We start from the raw sequence: 16773 nt of genomic DNA, 5'->3' as shown, positions 1-16773 counted from the left end.
TCAAAAGTTTTACAAACAAAGCATGTAGACAGTATTATATTTTTAATTAATTATCATACCAGTCCAGGAAAAGCAAGGAAAATGAACACATTACAAGGAAGAATAGGATCCATACTCTAAATCCAGCGTTGTTTTTGATGGCCTGTGAGGAACAGGTTATCTCCATTATATCACTAGTAAACACATGGTAGAATATCAACAATAGCAACCCAGGATGACTGTTAGTGGCTTCACTCTTCCCTCCCACAGGAAAAAGAACAAAACCTGCCCTTTGTTTCAGGTGAATAAGAGTCAGGTTGGCTCTATCTCGTTAGATTTATCACACTAAAGAAATTTCTCTCAAAATCTTAAAATTGGTAATTTAAAAAACAAAAATCCCAAAAAATCCCAAGATTCCACACAATGAAAATATACTCAAAACATTAAGAACTACATTAAAATGTACATGCTTAAAGATTTAAGTTCCAAAAGTGAAATTCTGTGATTAGAAATAATCAGACCTTCATCTTTTAATAAACATCCTCTGAGTGAAAAAAAAAACCCACCAAACTAAAACCTGACAACTATTTCTAGAGGTTGATTTAGCACTGTTGATAGTGTATTTCAGTCTCGGAGCAAGGAGCAAGCATTTTTCTTGGATTCTCCTTCCCAAAATTGAGACCAGCATAGACATGGGGATCTGTTTTCTCTCATTTTTCAGATTTACACACAGAATAGGTTTTTTTTTTTGTGTGATACAAACATTAATGTGAGTGATGAAGGTTTGTATTTATCACTGTTTCTCAGTTTGGTTTAGGAAACCTAGTTCTACCTACAAATGTGAAAAATGAAGCAAAAATAACTTCAGTTCATGCTATGTTTGAGGCACTTTTCAGGAGAGCTGAGCAGTAGGTAACTCATCCTTGAGTTACATATTCTGTGTGCTTTCAGGAGGGAGGGAAGAAAAAAAAAAAACCTGAGATATTTACTCAGTAGCCTAATTTAGGAACTCTGTTTTTATTGAAATCTCAGTTCCTGAGAGAAAACATAATTTCATTCTAATTAGTAAGACAATGGGATAGATTTGTTTACTAGGAGCATGTGAGATGCGTTCAGCATGGTAAAGAGACTCTTCTGCTAAGCACTCAGCATTTAACTCCAGTTTCAACAATTTCAGCGCTGTCTTTATTTGTAGTCTGCAATTTCTCCCCCCCCTCTTTTTTTTTAAAAACAAACTTCACAGGTGCTTAAATACATGCCAGGTGGCCTTCACATTTTAAAAAAAAAAAAAAAGGTGAGGCCAAGTAGATTTCTGCAGATCATGGTTAGCAAGACAAGCAATGTGAACTATTGAGAACCTCAGCCAACTAGTTGAATTTTTCCAAAGTCATGTCCTGATGCCCCAACACATGCTGCACCTGTACTGTGGGGGAGCTCAACACTTGGGCAAAAGTGAAAGTTAAGAGAAATCGGTGAGTTTAAAATACAACTTTGAGGCATTACCTCTCTTATGTCCTCATTGCCTTCTTTGATATTTTCTGTTGCACCCACAACTAATTGATGGATATTGTCAATATCAGTTTCCTGTTGAAAAAATAAAATTGAGAAACAGGGATGAACGTCAGGAAAAAAAACACTTCCAAGGACTTGGGGAACAAGCAGAACTCAAAAATGAAATAAAGTCTGGTATTATTAACATCTTAGTTTCAATGATGCAAAGGTATAGAGGCAATTAAGTTATCATGTGTTTACCTGTGATTTTATGAGTCTGAGCAGAGACCACCAAGATCAGCAGGAAGTCTCCCATTTATCTAGAATCCAATCTAACCTATGTGATTCTTGGTATCTCTTTTGGAAGAGGTGCCACCATTTCCAGAAAAGATGCTACTAACTAACATATTTAACAGGACACCAATTCTAAGGTAGAGACATTCTAGCACATAATGTTGCATTTTCCATTCCTAGTACATACTGATAAGTAACAACGGTAAATATCTTGATTTTGCAAAAATCTTTTCCTTCACATTTGCATCAGATTCATTACTCTTATGTTTACATCTTGCATGCAACCAAGACCGAAATACCCCCAAGAAAATCTTCAAGCTGCATTTGCTGCTGTAGTATTACATTATACTAACCTGTTGCAAGACTTTTTCAGTAAATATCTCTTGTAATCTGGAGATTTCCACCACTTTTCCTTCAATTTGTCTTGGCAAAGAACAGAAATACTTCATTAGAAACTAGTGCAGACATTCCTTGCTCCTGCAGGTTCAGGCTCTGCAGCCCGGTAAGCAGGCTGTTCAGCAGGCACAGCTATTCTGTTAGCTGTCTGTTACGCAGCAGTGGCCTGTGATTAGTGCTCTGACAGTTCCTGGTGGGAAGATGACCAGCCTGCAGTGAAGCTCAGGGAGAGGCACCACTCGATTCTCCAACAGCAGCCTTCACCGCAGGAGCTTTGCATATCTTCCTTCTTTCAGCCAATACAATAAAATCCATGGTGTAGTAAATTTTGACGTATTCTTTATATATGCTTCTAGGAAGTGTGAAATTCACCTTGCCTAGTACTAATGATCCAAAAGTAAAGCTCTAGCCAGAGCTAGCCCTTCAGGTTTTCTGCACAGCACGCGGAGAGCAAACTGCACCGCTGCTCGGCCATAAGGACACGTCTCTGCACGGGGGGCAGCGAGTGCACCTCCCCTACTGCTGTCTGCGCAGCCGATACCACGGTACGACGGGAAAATTTTAATTTTTCTAAATTTAGATAAGCGAGACAGAATGTAAACCTTCCAAATGTAACCAGTACTATTTTGGATAGTTTGTACGTCACTCAGAACCACTCTTTACGCTGTGGGACAGCACAGTGTGTAAACTCATACAGTTCATTCCCTGGGCACTCCTATCTTGTCCCTCCTGCTACCACACCACTGCAATTCACACAGCCAGGTGTCCTGCAGCAAATTCACTGCATGTGGGTGTTGCCTGGGTTATGGGACCAGCCTGCACAGCAATCTGTCAGTAGAAAAGTCACAGAAAATCGTACCTGACTTCATCAAAGAGATTATTCATTTCACCAACAAGTCTCTGGTTCTCCTGTTCAAACTGGAAGGAGGAAAGAAGGAAATTGCACACATGAGTTCACATGCTTGGACTCAGGGAACTTTCTTCAACCCCCACCCCTGATCGACCAACTTCCGCCCTTCCTTGCAATCTATTTACATGTCCCAACTAAAAAGATCTGCAAGAATTACTAATCCTGGCCTAAATGAACAACATGAATCTGCTTATTTGTAACCAGGTCACTGTAACACTTGTCATTCTCCTCCCATTAATGAAACAAACCCCTAAAATAACTTGAATATTTTGCTCAAGTTACTTTGTAGTAAGGAAAAATATAGTGGATAAAATCTGTCCTTTTTTATTATTTTAGAAACTTGAGTGGGGAAAGCTTTCATGCTTGTGAAACCATGTGATTCTCTTCCTGGCATCTTTGCACTGTTCTTCACATTATTCCTGTACTGCCCATGGCATGAAGTTAAGAGCTTTTAGATTTTGCTACAATATGAAGTATTTTGACATCTAGTACTTAATACTTTATAAATGCATTGGCTTTATTTATTCCAGCAGACCTCTTCCATTTAAAACTCATGAGTAATCAATAAAACATTTAAATATACTTTTAGCACTACATTTTCCAAGACACAAGTGTAAATAGAAGGCTTTATACAGGAAAACAAGCTTTGACTTTTTAGATGTACTTGACTGTCAGATCATTTGGGATTGATTACAGAAGAAGCGATTACGCAGCAAATACCATGACAGTTTACTGAAACAAAATCTGCCCAGCCAAAATACAGCCGAGAAAGGACCATGTCTAGAAGGAACCCATTAGGGCACACCGAGCTGGGATTTCCAAGGCGCCTGAATGAGCACAATCCTGCAGCCTGGCAGCCAGCTACAGCTGGTTCCAAGCCCGAGGGGGCCCACAGCCTGCCGCTGCCTCGCACACTGCCACTCGACTCGGGGCAGCGCTGTAGCCTGCCCCAGGCAAAAGGCTCCTGCCATCAGGGCACCTTGTATTGGAAGGGTCACAAGTCCCATTTTGGGGGAAGGAGGGGCAACGTATTCAAGGTATTCTGCCAATTCTGCGTGGCCAAAGCCTTGGTAACAGCTGGACCTGTGGGGTATGGACACAAGTGACAGGATCTTTGCACTCTTCTCACTGGCTGGGAAAGACCTGGTCTATGTGGTTATACAGAAACAGCACACAGGATATATACATCTCTACTGAAAACATTGTCTGCTATGCACCTCTGACGAACCTGAGTGATACAGGCAGCAGTGCAAATACCAGAAAATAGGATTCAGAATGCAAAGAATTTGAAGTGGGAGCTGTGCAAGACAACAAGGCCTGTTCTAGTTCAGTTAATCTTATTTTGAACTAGCCTACATAACACACTGGGATTTTGGCATAATTCAATCATGTTACAATTTCATTAGCAGTAAAAGTGCAGCAGTCCTCTCAGCCACCTTGCAAGGTCTCATTATCTAAGACAGAGCAGTGTGTTGTCAAAGATGAAAATGCCAACAGAGCAGCACTTCTTACGGGTCAGACTTGGTTTTCAGTCGGTGCTGTAGGAATTGCTCACTCTGAGCATATGCCCAACGCTTAAGCTTTCAAGGAAAGGTATTGCCCAGAGAAGATATTAAGTATTTGAAAACAACTATCATCTTGTGCAAAAAGCAAGAGAATGAAGGAAGGGGAAGAAGTCTGAATCGTGGAGAATCATGATAACAGTGAGAGTCACGTTACATTAGTGAAAGGCAAAGGGGCCTTCTGCTTTTAGAGCAGTGCTACTGATAGCTGAAAGTGAAGCACTTTGAAATTTAGTTTAAACAATAACGCAGTTCCTCATTAAGATGCAACGTGAACATTAGTGGCTATAATATGACATAAGTTCATCTGACCCATAGCTTCCTTCACAGAGCCTGTCTGTAGGAGTAGGTACATTTAACATTATTATACTGCTACATTTGGTGACGCTCTTTGACTCACCACTGTGACCCCCGCCCTGCCCCAGTCATGCGACCAGCATCTGTGTCCCAGGTCTTTTAAGATCTTCCTTATACAGCTTGTGCAACTCCTCATGTGCATTGCTTCAGATGCTGATGTGTGCATCCCTTGAAATGGTCCAGAACATTCCAGCTGAAACTTCTGCCACATCAAGTACTTTCATAATACTAACCCAGACAAGAAATCAGGTGTGTATACTACTTGGGGTGAAGTGAAAAAGATCTAGTGTAACCACTGAGGAATTTGTCCTGCTCCTCCTTCTCTCTCTCTCTCTCCACACACACAGTCCTAAGCAAGTGCTGCTGCTCTTCTGATCTCACAGTATGACATTTTAGCTCACTAACCATTTTTTTCTTCTGACTTTTCTGGTAGTTAGTGAACTGAGTCCCACCACAGGACCAGATGATAGGGATGGCTTAAGGGAGAGTGGATAGCAGGAGTTGAGCAAGACTTCTGCACTGCCACAGACCAACACAGAAAAGCAAGAAAACAAGAAGAGGCAAGCCACCTTTCATACCCTTTACCTTCATTCCCTCCTCACACCCCACTTAACTGTCCCTCACACCCCACTTCACTGTCCCTCACACATTGTATTGTAACATTTTTCATCTTGCTTCAGAGAAACAGTACCTGACTCTGTGCCAACAGCAAATTAAATGTCAACCTGCATGACCAGGGGAAATGGTTACTCTGTTAAAAATCAGAAATTTGTAGGTTTAATTTAGCAGAAGTGAGTGTGAAATGACAGGTATGTTTAAAGAAGGGTAACAGTGAATCTCACAGAACAATGTTTGGTCTTCTGACATAGGGAATTTATGTCATGAAGAATAATGAAAAGTGATTTTTTATTTCTTTTAAAATACAAATTTCTTTTTATACTAGAGGTTCACTATCTACCTGATTGGCAAGAACAGCTTTCTCTCCTTGGTTACAGGACTCCATAGAGTCCAAGATTACAGATGAGGGTGGCTGTCGGGCACTGTCACCTTCATTGTGGGGTAGAAACCTCAGGGAGGGTGCCCAGCCCCATGGGTCAAGGGGAAACAGAGAGGAACATACTGCACAGCTCCCTGAAGTCCCACCAATTCCCATCCTAAAGATCCAGTAGTTTTGTTAAATAAAAAAGCAGCAGTGTTGTAATACATTCAAATGTCATTGTCACTGCTGTCTGTAGCATCTCCTTCTACAGAGCAGAGCATTTGTTAAAATACAATTGACTAATACAGTGATATTTACTTTACAGCAGCAGATGGTTAAAGGTGTTTCATCACTTCACTCCTTTACGTTCACACTACTGTATGTCTCTGATTTTAGTGGAGTGACCTCAGAACAAAGCCAAGGAACAGAGCGATGAAATAGAGCCGTGAGATTTAGCACTGAGTCGACTGGTTGGTCCTTAAGCGACTAAATGGGGCCAGCAAGCTGTAATTGTTTTTCTGACTTCTGTAAGGATAAGTATTTCTGCACAAATATTCAACATCAAAAATTCTCTATTTTGCTGCCTTAGTAAAACAGAGATGATAACTAATTTAGAAGGCAAATTTTCAATAAAGAAGCAGTGAATGATTTTAATCCCTTACAAATAGCTGAAATCCACTTGAGAAAAGTATTCTTTAAAAAGTCCCTTTGATATTTAAAGCCCTCCACTGGCACAGATTGCCTTTTAAACTGCTAAATGATCTCTGCAATTTGAAATCATGGCTGATGGACTGCTTGGCGCAGACAGCAGTAAGATATGCTAAAACAGTCAATTGAACAAAAGGGTAGAATGCAGAACACATCATATAGCAGTGTGTCACAAGGGATTTACATGATGGGAACATAAACCAAACTCTAGCGATCAGTATAGCTCAGTGATTTATGGCTTATTAAAGTAGCCTCTTTTATGACAGTGGAATATTCTGTTACCAAAGTATGGCATAAAGTGACAAACCACTGAAGATACGTCTAAGAATCTAATGCATAGAAGAAATAATCACAGTTCTTTTTTGTTATCCCATGAGATAAGTCATTATATGTACTGTACCTGAATTTAAGACAAAAACAGACAAAAGTGATAAAGTCAGGGAGAATTAGATATTTTCACAACTCAAACAGCAGAGGCAGATTTTTTCCCACTCAATGCAACCACAAGACATCTGCTCACAATAACTATAAAAACCATTAATATACCTGTACTCAGGGTTATAAACTGAAATTTATTGTGCAAATCATACAATAGCCTGCAACCATTTTGAACAATGTAAAGCTCTCTCCTGTGGGTAAAAGACTGATAGAAATTGCTGCTGTAGCAGTATGATAGGGCTTTAATTCATTATTTTACCCACAGGAAGGATCACAGAACCACGATTGAGACTTGTTAAGTATGATTTGACACAATACATTCTAATTTAAAACTAACACAACAGTTTCTATACTGTAACATACCCTCCCTCTGAGAACTGCTGGACTTTTTAAGTAACTTAAAAGGTAGTTGGTTCACTCTTCACAAATCAAATATTAAAAAAGTAGAAGTTAACTTCTCTGTAATAGCAAACATAATGCAGAGGAGAAATAGTTAACTGTCCTTTGAGTGAATAAATTAACTAAAGCTGTGAGGGTTTGTTACATGTTTGTAAAGACCCTTTGATTCCTGTGTTAAAAGCACAGTGAAGTCATTACATACTGCCAAGTTAGCATGAAGGATTTATGTGAGCAATGAAAAAAGCAAGGCACATTCAAATACTCAAAATATTTCCTAGTTACACCTATATTTACACCTTGGACCCAAATTTACCTGAAAATTAGAATAATGGATCCAGTGACTTTAAAGTCTGTTAGGAGTGAAATTACACAGTATCCAACTTTTACTAATAAAGGCCAAGTCTCAGCTATAAATTTCCTCAAAAAATGCACTGAAAGAGCAGTTTCACTGTGAAATAGTCACCACATACATAGCCAGCCTTTATAAACTATCTAGTTATGATATTCATAAAACAACAAACCCAACACCCAACACCCCCCCCCCCAAAAAAAAAAAAAAAAAAAAAAAAATCACATTAGGTCCACAGAACAGAGAATGCCTTGCTTTGCTCAGCTCTGCTCTGCTCTGAGCATCAACATATTAGTGGCAACATTTACATTTGAAGCCCTGCTGTGCACATATACGTATTACACAAATAGACAACTGTCTGTTTACAGTTCAACAACTCCAATAATATGGAATCCAATCCAACAGTAAAAAATTACCTGACAAGAAATGACCCTCACTGGGGGGCATTAACCATAATAGAAACAATCAGCTTGCTTTCTACTTGACAACTGATGGAGAAAGAAAAAAAATGTCTGTATTAATACTGCTATGAAAGCTGCTGACTCACTTTTCTTTTAAATCATAGTAAACGTAGACTCCTTCCAAGGCATAATGTGGAAGTAACTGATGCTTGTTAATTTTTAGGAGAGGTAGAAAGCAAGCCTGTATTTCTTCACACAAGTGCCAGAAGCATAGACTTGTAGTCCGTGTGAGAAGCTGAGATACAGACAGCCCTGACTACTGGTGGTCATACTGTCAGCCTGCAGTGAGGTACAACAGGAGAGAACAGCTCTGGGTAAGATAAGAACCACTGCAAGATTCAGCAGGAGATTCAGACGCCCAGCTCAGAACGAGCTTTCTCCAAAACTTAGAATAAATTATAACCAGAGAGGAGGCTGTGGTAACATCCCTTTGCATGCTGTTTTCAATTCCAGTTTCCTAGTATCAGTACTAAAACACAAGTACTGAGAGTATGTAAAAAAAATTTTGTATATAAATTCACACATGGAAATTTAAGAATAAACTATGGCACAAGAGCAGTAATAATACTTCAGTGTATTAATATATATAGGACTTCAAAGTATGTATTTTTATTTTGGTAGCATGTTGATCATCTGCTTCTCTAAACAGACTAGTAAATTTGTCTCTCTCTTCCCATGGAGCGGACTGGCAAACTTAAAGCTGAGATCCAAAGTTTCCAGCAGAATTTTTCTAGGCTTAATCATGTCACTGACATCAAGGCGCTGTTATATACTACACATTTTCTTGAAAACTATAGGCAGAACTGTGTAAGCTAAGATAATGACATATTAGAGCCTGTCTGAGCTAAAAGTTTATTTAATTAGGCGCATCAGTGTTATTTTTATATCGCTTTTCACAGGAAGTGCAACTCCTGAAAGCACAGTAGACATAAATCAGTGTAAAACAACCAGTAAGAGTTTTAAAAATATATAGTAATAAAAAAAAAAGCACAGCATGGGAGAGCTCTGAATGGGTAAAGAACAACAGTGGATTTTTAAAAAACGTCTGTTGGTTCTCCCCTAGGAAGAGCTGTCCAAATGCCTAATAAACAGTTTAGGATTGGAGATTTAGGAGTCTAGAAATCCTTCAAAGCATTAAACTATGAACATAGATTTATTTATTTATTTATTTTTAACTTAGGCCTGGAATCACTCCCCCTCACAAGTCAATAAAGAGAATTTATTCCAGGGAAAAATTCAAATCCTCAGCAGGCAAAAATCAGCACTTTAAGATGTTTATCTTTCTTCAGTCCTGATAACAGAAATAGAACAAAACTCACAGACTTCAGCAACTTATCAAAGTCGTGAAGTATCTGGGGCCTTACTGCAAAAAGTATAAAAGGATTTCATGAAAAAGAAATGTATTTATTCCCAAAATACCATTGCAAGGGATGTAACGTGTTTAAAACTTAATTACAGTGTCAGGCCTACAAAAAGCAATCCAACATTTAGTAGTCTGTTATTAGTAAGCCCTGTCAGAGCCATCACCTCTGATACTTGTTTCCTCCTGATCCTTTGCAAGCTTACAGCAAGGTGGCTAATAATATTGTGTCTAAACGCAGAAGAATGAAAATATGCAAAGAATTATCTTTAAAAGGAAAACAGAAAGCAGGAGTAGGCCTTTAGATTTCAGACTGGATGCTCTCATACTGTTCTTGAGTGCAAGAGCAGCCTCTGAAGAACCTTTTCTCTTTGACAAACCATATCATAATTTCGTGCAACTTGCTCATCTCTGACGAGAAGACTGACACATATTGAGTTTGGGAACACCTCTAATCAGCGCCAAGGAAGCTTCACATATTCATACTGCAAATTCAAAGCCCTTTTGCCTTTGTAAAGCTCACCATTTTGAAAACTGCACATCTACCAGCTAGTTATCAATCAGTTTTTCTTTCTTTATGTAAAACAAGGCAATGTGTGCTAATGTAGAGAGCTTTTCTAAGAATTCTGAACCATGTTCAAAACTATAAACTTCAGAAATATTGAAAAGTCTAACAGATAGGTTGTCATCAATCACGCTTATGTCAGAAATTTTGTATTATATCAGTTCAACTGTAAGCAGAATTGGATCAAACAGTACATAAATGCAAGGGTAACAGAAATCCAGAAAAGATAAAATTCATGAGATTCTGTTGTGACAGAAAGCTTGTAACTATTCCTTCTAGCAAACTAATCTGATTTTGATCATCCAGAAAATAAAAATGAGTAAAATGAAGTATAACTTCATAGTTATACTTAAATAGTACAACTCTGTAAGGTGTGTTCTAGAAATAGTCCAAGTAAAAAATGGCCAACACTTTATTCTTTCAGAAGTTTCATAATGCTTTTTCTTATGTTGCCTTGACTTCTATTGTTTCCCGACTAAAGCAATCCATAATTTTAAAAACCATTTTAATTTCAGTTGTTGCAAAATAGTTGTTACTAATTTTATGGCTCCGTGTAAGTATTTTGTAGCAATTTTAAGTATTAGCTGCTACCAGAAGAACCAGGAAGCCATGAGCAAAAGGCTATCGTTATGGCATTACTCTGCATAAAACGAAAGTTGAAAAAGAATTTGGGTGAATCGGTACTTTTTTAACACATATGAATACAGCAGAAAATATAATAAAATGGACAAGAAGACACGAGATATACTTACCATTTGTATTTCTTCAGGTGACAGCTCATCTTCCCCTTTGCCGTCCCCCCATAATCCAAGGTTACTTTGGGCATCAGGCAGATTCCTGTCTGTAAAAAAAACACCAAACACTTGAGACAATGCAGGACACTAAACAGTAAAGTGAAAATAATTTTTCATCCATTTCAGAATGCCGATGAAATTGTTGCGTTTCATTTGTCATTAACTGAGATTCACCCTATATTTACACCACAAAATTACACCAATAACCTTTAACTTCTAGACAGGGACAAAAGTCTATGCATATGTTTAATTTGGTGAACTACGAGGAGTTGCACTAATATGTTGACAGTGAAGCATGTGAAACAACTCACAATGCACCAACATTTGTAAGGGCACAAAATACTGCAGCATTTGTCTTTTAACAGAAAAAACCACACAACTTTCAAAACGGCAGTCTATATGCAAACTATTATCTTCCAATGAGACTTGACAAAACCACCAGCTCCTCATTCCGAAAAGTAAAACCAGAATCTCAAAGATATTTTGAGCAAAGTTCACAGGACAAACTCAATTTCCTCACACTGTTCAAACTGCATATTACAGTGCAAATCCTGCAGCACACTGTGCAAGGGGTCTTCCTGTGTGTAACAGGAATCAGATCCGATTCCACAAACTAACCCTTACACATCATAGCTGCTTCACTGATTTCAACAGCACTTCCCCTTTGATTAAAGCTAATCATCTGCATAAATCTTAGCAGGAGTTGGGCATAAAAGATGTTGAATGGCTATTTCTGGGATATTCTCTTCTGGAAGATTTATTTTTAGGCTTAATTATATACTTCTGATTATAGACAGAGAAGTTAGAATGAGAAAGAAAAAGTATATGCTACAGAAACCTACTGTTTCTGAAGCTGTTATAGCATCAGCGTTTAAAATCCTAACGATAAGACTGCACTCTTGAGAAGGCCTCTCTTTTCCCCACTGGCTGCGGCATTTTTACAAAACCCAAAAGAGATTTACACCACCCCACAATGGATCAAAGCTGAGCCTGCTTTGACTTATCAGATGCAGGTTGCAAATTAAAATACAGAAAGATTTAGTTTTTACTTTTTCATAGATATCAGATTTCCTATTCATCCCAGTCAATTTTTTCAGACATTTACAAGTATTTTCATTTGTTTTGTTATAACCTTCTAAACCTACTTTTTTTCGATTGCATAAGCAGCACTGATGCATCATCATTCCAATACTGACTTGTCTTGGGAAGCCTCTGAAAGGAGTTTTCTTATTTATAAATAAATATATGTGAAGGATTATAAGGAGAAATTTTCCCCTTTATCCTTCACTATAGTATTTGTGAAAATCATTGAAAAGTAAAGATTATAAAAAAGTATTGTTGTGTATGTCTCCTTTATAAATGTATATTTTGCTTCCCAACAACCAAACCAGGATGTACAAACAATGACAATGTTACAAATGAGGGATGTGGATAAGGAATATAATAAATGTAAAGAAAAAAAAAATCTCTTCTTTCTCACAACTAGTAAGAAATAAAACCAAGAATATCTTTAAAGATTATTTAGAAATGATTCAACTCTATGTTTTCCATGGGGTATCATCAGTAGTTCAAGTCTATTCCACAGAAACACAAAACTTATTTGTTTAGGTAAACAATGTATTTATGTTATATCAAAACTATAATGAATTATTTACTGGAGTCAAAGAAAGGATAATTAGTTTATGGAGCCAAAAAAAACAAAAGATATATCCCTATTTTATCCCAGAGGAACCAATTACTTTCAGGCACTGTCACCACTGTTAAAAACACAGCACCTGTATCCAATGTGATTGCTAATAAGCAAGCACACTTGCGGTAAGAAGTAAGCAAGAAACACGTATCTCCCCAGGGTTCCTCCTGTCACTGTGGCATGTTTCTGGCTACTGGGAAAGTTGTTCTGCAGCTTTCATAGAGCTGACATTAATGCTTTTCTACAATTCATCCAGCAAAAAACAAAGAACATTTCTTTTGCAGAAAGAGCAGTAGTTAATGCATGACGGAGATACAAAGTAATGATCAAATCCTCTGAAAGGAGACAGCTGCTAAGCTTGTGGACCAGTTCAAAAACTATTCATTATTTACATTTATTTCTATAAACTAAATGTCAAATTTGTAATATGCAAATAAATACTGTCAGCATATAAAAGCAATCTCCAGAGAGACTATTTTCCTACCATGAGGCGTGTCCAGTATAATTCTAATGTAAACAGGTGCTTTGCCTCAAAACAAAAGTAATCACATTTTGCTTCGGTTTCTGCCAAAAAAACAGACAAAACCCGAGTTGTGCTTCAGCACACCATGTAGGACATTCAGCTGTTCATCATAACATTCAAATTAAGCACAGGACCACAAGCTGCTCTCAGAACAACTATCTTTACAGCTGAGATATTTAACACAAGGGACCTAGGCACACTGATGATGGCTAATTCATAAGTGCAAGTGATCACCTTTCTCTAAATCACTACCATCCTGAGGATGAAATAGTTTATTTCTGAACACACTAATTTCTCCAGTTTCTTAAAAACATGAAAAGTTACTTGAAAAAAAATAAAAATCAAAGGCTACAATATTTAAGCTGAGCTTCTCGTTTCCTTGTCACCTCGTTCATGCTATTTCCATGCTTTGACAACCACCTACCAGTGAAGTCACAAGGCTGATTTCTATAAGCAGCAGCAACCAACACTTACTCTTCTGTGAGGAATCATAGGATGTGTGCATTTACAAACTGTTTCAGACAGATTTATTCTGATATACAAGTTTCATAGTTTTCTCAAAGACTAGTCAGCAATCCCTCATAAGTACTGCATCAGAATCACTTATGTGACAGGACCCCTACTTTCTTATAAAAAAATTAAAGCATAAACTAATAAAAGTGAAAACTGAAGTAATCAGAATTAATGTGCAATAAACAAAGCTTCATTTCTGTTTACTGAAGTGGTTTGCTGTGTCCAAGGCAACCAAAGAACAGTGTTTTCCATGGTGTGGCACAGATTTTTGGAGCTAAAAATTGTAATGACACTATGTGGTGGGAGTGCACACTTTCTGAGACTGTGGAGACATTCAGTAACAAGGCAAGAGCACAGGGCAATGAAGATGCTACTACACTGCCGCTCCTCTGCTGGCAGTAGCTCACAGCTGCGAAACACTGATAACGTGTTAAGGTGAAACTCATCTATGTGCCTGTGTGCTGCATCACTTAAGACATACTATAAAAATGTCGTAAGCACTAGAAATGACACATAATCAAAACCTTTACTTCTTACAATAAATTCAGTGTCAAGGGGCTGGTGTGTGTGTGTGTGTGTGTGCGTGTGTGTGTAAAAGCATACTGATAGGGCTGCAGAAGTACAAACTGGTTAGGAAGATAAGTAATGCCGTATCAGAAAATGAAACCACTCACACACTGTGAGGTAATTCAGTATTAGAGTCTTCATCCACAAATGGAGTATCCACTTTGCATGAACCCACCCTTTGCATGGCCCTGAAGTCACCAACCAGAGGAACTTCCTTAATAACAATCACCCAACAAACAATAACTGATTATCAGAATGCCATGCAGTGCATTTCTTCTATCTTGATGAAGTATTAACCTAACGTAATGTCACATTTCATACTGTTTCTGACAAAAAAAAAACCAACCACAATTTCACGCTGCAAATTACAGGGTACCTTGGACTCCTCCAGACAGCACAAGCAGGAGAACTCAAGCCAGGGAAAACAATTCCAGAATCACAGAAACAAGATTTCTCTTTAGGTATGAAACCTGAAATTATCTCCATTGTGGTGGTACTCTGAAAGGCACTCTGCAACAAAGTTCTGCCAGCATATACATCCCAGGACAGATTGAAACGGCTAAGAGAAGGGACTTGCATCCCCCCGCCTCAGAAGCAGGCCACCAAGGAATCAGAAGCAATGTTCACAAGTCCTGTCAAGAATAGCACCAGCTGAAGTGACCCTGCGGTCAGAGATACTGCTTTGGACTTCTGGCTATCTCCTGACCACTGAAGGATGAGATACAATCCTTCCAGCGGGGAAACTCAATGCTGTGGAGAAGAGCATCCCCCAAAACTACTGGATCTGGCCAGTCAGTAACCTCCCCTCTATGAGCATATTCTACCTTCAAGTTCCTACGTAGAAGTGTCCAACTCTGCTTAAAAACTAGAAAATATTCCCAGAAAGTCATTGAGCTACCTTCCAATTCCTTGCCATCAGTGAAAGGAATGTGGAAAAAAAATCACATCTCAGAAGGTATCTAAGTAGATGGATATTGATAAAAATAAATAAAAAGGAAAGTTCATACAGAGTTTATTGAGGGGATGAGGAATCCAGCAAGGCATAAAACTCTTTTAGCTGGTTAGAAAAAGCATGTCAGAAGTTTAAGATTTTGCTTCCTCAGTCTCACAATGTGCTTCACAAAAGCCTTATCAACACAGGGAAGATGAAAATAGAAAAGGTGCAACTCACAGGAACAGGCCCTTGTGATGTGAAAGAAGTACTATTGATCAGACAGGCCTTGCCACAAAAAGTAAAATACAACTACATTTTATTCTTACCTTTGCTTTCCTCAGCAGAAAGTTTTTCTTCAGAATCATCTAAAGGATTCTGTGAAGATTTTTCAGGGGAAAGAGGCGATTTGGACACATTGCTCTGCTCAGGTTCAAGTCTGGACCTAGAAACACAAGAGCCTATCATTTAACATTTGAATTTCTCTAAAATGAGAACAACCACAAATTATTACATTTGACACTAACTCTTGCAAACTTCACATTACAGATTTCCCAATCAAGATAGAATATGTACTTATTAACTTTCACAGAAATATTATTACAAAAGCAAAGAAAGCATGAATAGTATTCCTGAACAAAACGCATTACATGTTCAGAGTTGAAGAGAATTTTGAAGGCTATAGCGTTAAAAGCATAAGACATTTTATTAAACTTCCTTTCAAAAATCCAGTGTATTAAATTACATATATTTTCAGAAAAACAAAACAACATTTGGTCACACTGAAAATTCTTTTTAGTAGCCAACACCACTACTGTTTTTCAAGTAATAGTTACAATTTTACTTTATATTATCCATTCTTATAAAGGAAAAGTAAGAAAATACAGCAGAATTAGCTTTTTCCTGAAACAAGGATTTTTATTTAACTAGCTTTAAACTAGCTTAACCAGGATGAAAGCGATCCTTACCTTGTCTGCCAAAAGACACAATAGACCATTTAGAAGCAAGGAGAAGAAAAAACGTATGCAGTGGACAGATATATTACATTCAAGTCTCTGCTATGTAATTTTAATACAAAGGCAATGCAAAAAATAAGAAGCATATTCAGTGATTACACGTTAAGTACTTGTCGAATACGTTTCACTGTGGCACCAAAAAAAGCTTAAAATTAGTTTAAAATTTCCAGAAAACTTCTATGGTTTATTGTTGTCTACAATGAATCCTGTAGCTGCTACGTAGTAGACAGTAAAACGCTTACCAATTATGCTGTTAGAGAAGCTAAAGAACAAAAAACCAAAAAGCAATGGGCTGAATCACCTCCTGTGCCACCTTCATGACTTCCTCCCCTCTCAAATATAATCAACAGTTAATCTCATTACAATCTGCAATCTTCCCCTGCTGCTTAACAGAAGGTGTTACATTTTGTGTTCCTTTCCTTCTTTGTGTTGTGTCTAAATTCTAACCCATAATTAGAAAATTCTGAGAAAAAACAGAATATAATGCATTA

At 37.9% G+C, this 16773-nt stretch overlaps 1 protein-coding gene across 2 annotated transcripts in view; it reads right to left on the bottom strand.

The window, feature by feature from the left end:
* Positions 1–25: 25 nt before the first annotated feature.
* STX18 (syntaxin 18) overlaps positions 26–16773 on the bottom strand; it is a 70867-nt gene continuing 54119 nt past the window's right edge. For both annotated transcript variants that reach the window (XM_074822112.1, XM_074822113.1), the window contains 6 exons: positions 15596–15711; positions 11001–11089; positions 3020–3078; positions 2118–2187; positions 1483–1563; positions 26–142 (listed from right to left, as the gene is read on the bottom strand). In XM_074822112.1, coding sequence (XP_074678213.1) covers positions 47–142; positions 1483–1563; positions 2118–2187; positions 3020–3078; positions 11001–11089; positions 15596–15711 — 511 coding nt within the window. In that variant the 3' untranslated portion in view covers positions 26–46. The remainder of the gene's footprint in view (positions 143–1482; positions 1564–2117; positions 2188–3019; positions 3079–11000; positions 11090–15595; positions 15712–16773) is intronic.

Source organism: Strix aluco, chromosome 4 (assembly GCF_031877795.1).
Source record: "Strix aluco isolate bStrAlu1 chromosome 4, bStrAlu1.hap1, whole genome shotgun sequence".
NCBI classification, from domain to species: domain Eukaryota; kingdom Metazoa; phylum Chordata; class Aves; order Strigiformes; family Strigidae; genus Strix; species Strix aluco.
The sequence above is the reverse complement of the archived record's forward strand: the minus strand, read 5'-3'. Positions and strand labels throughout refer to the sequence as shown.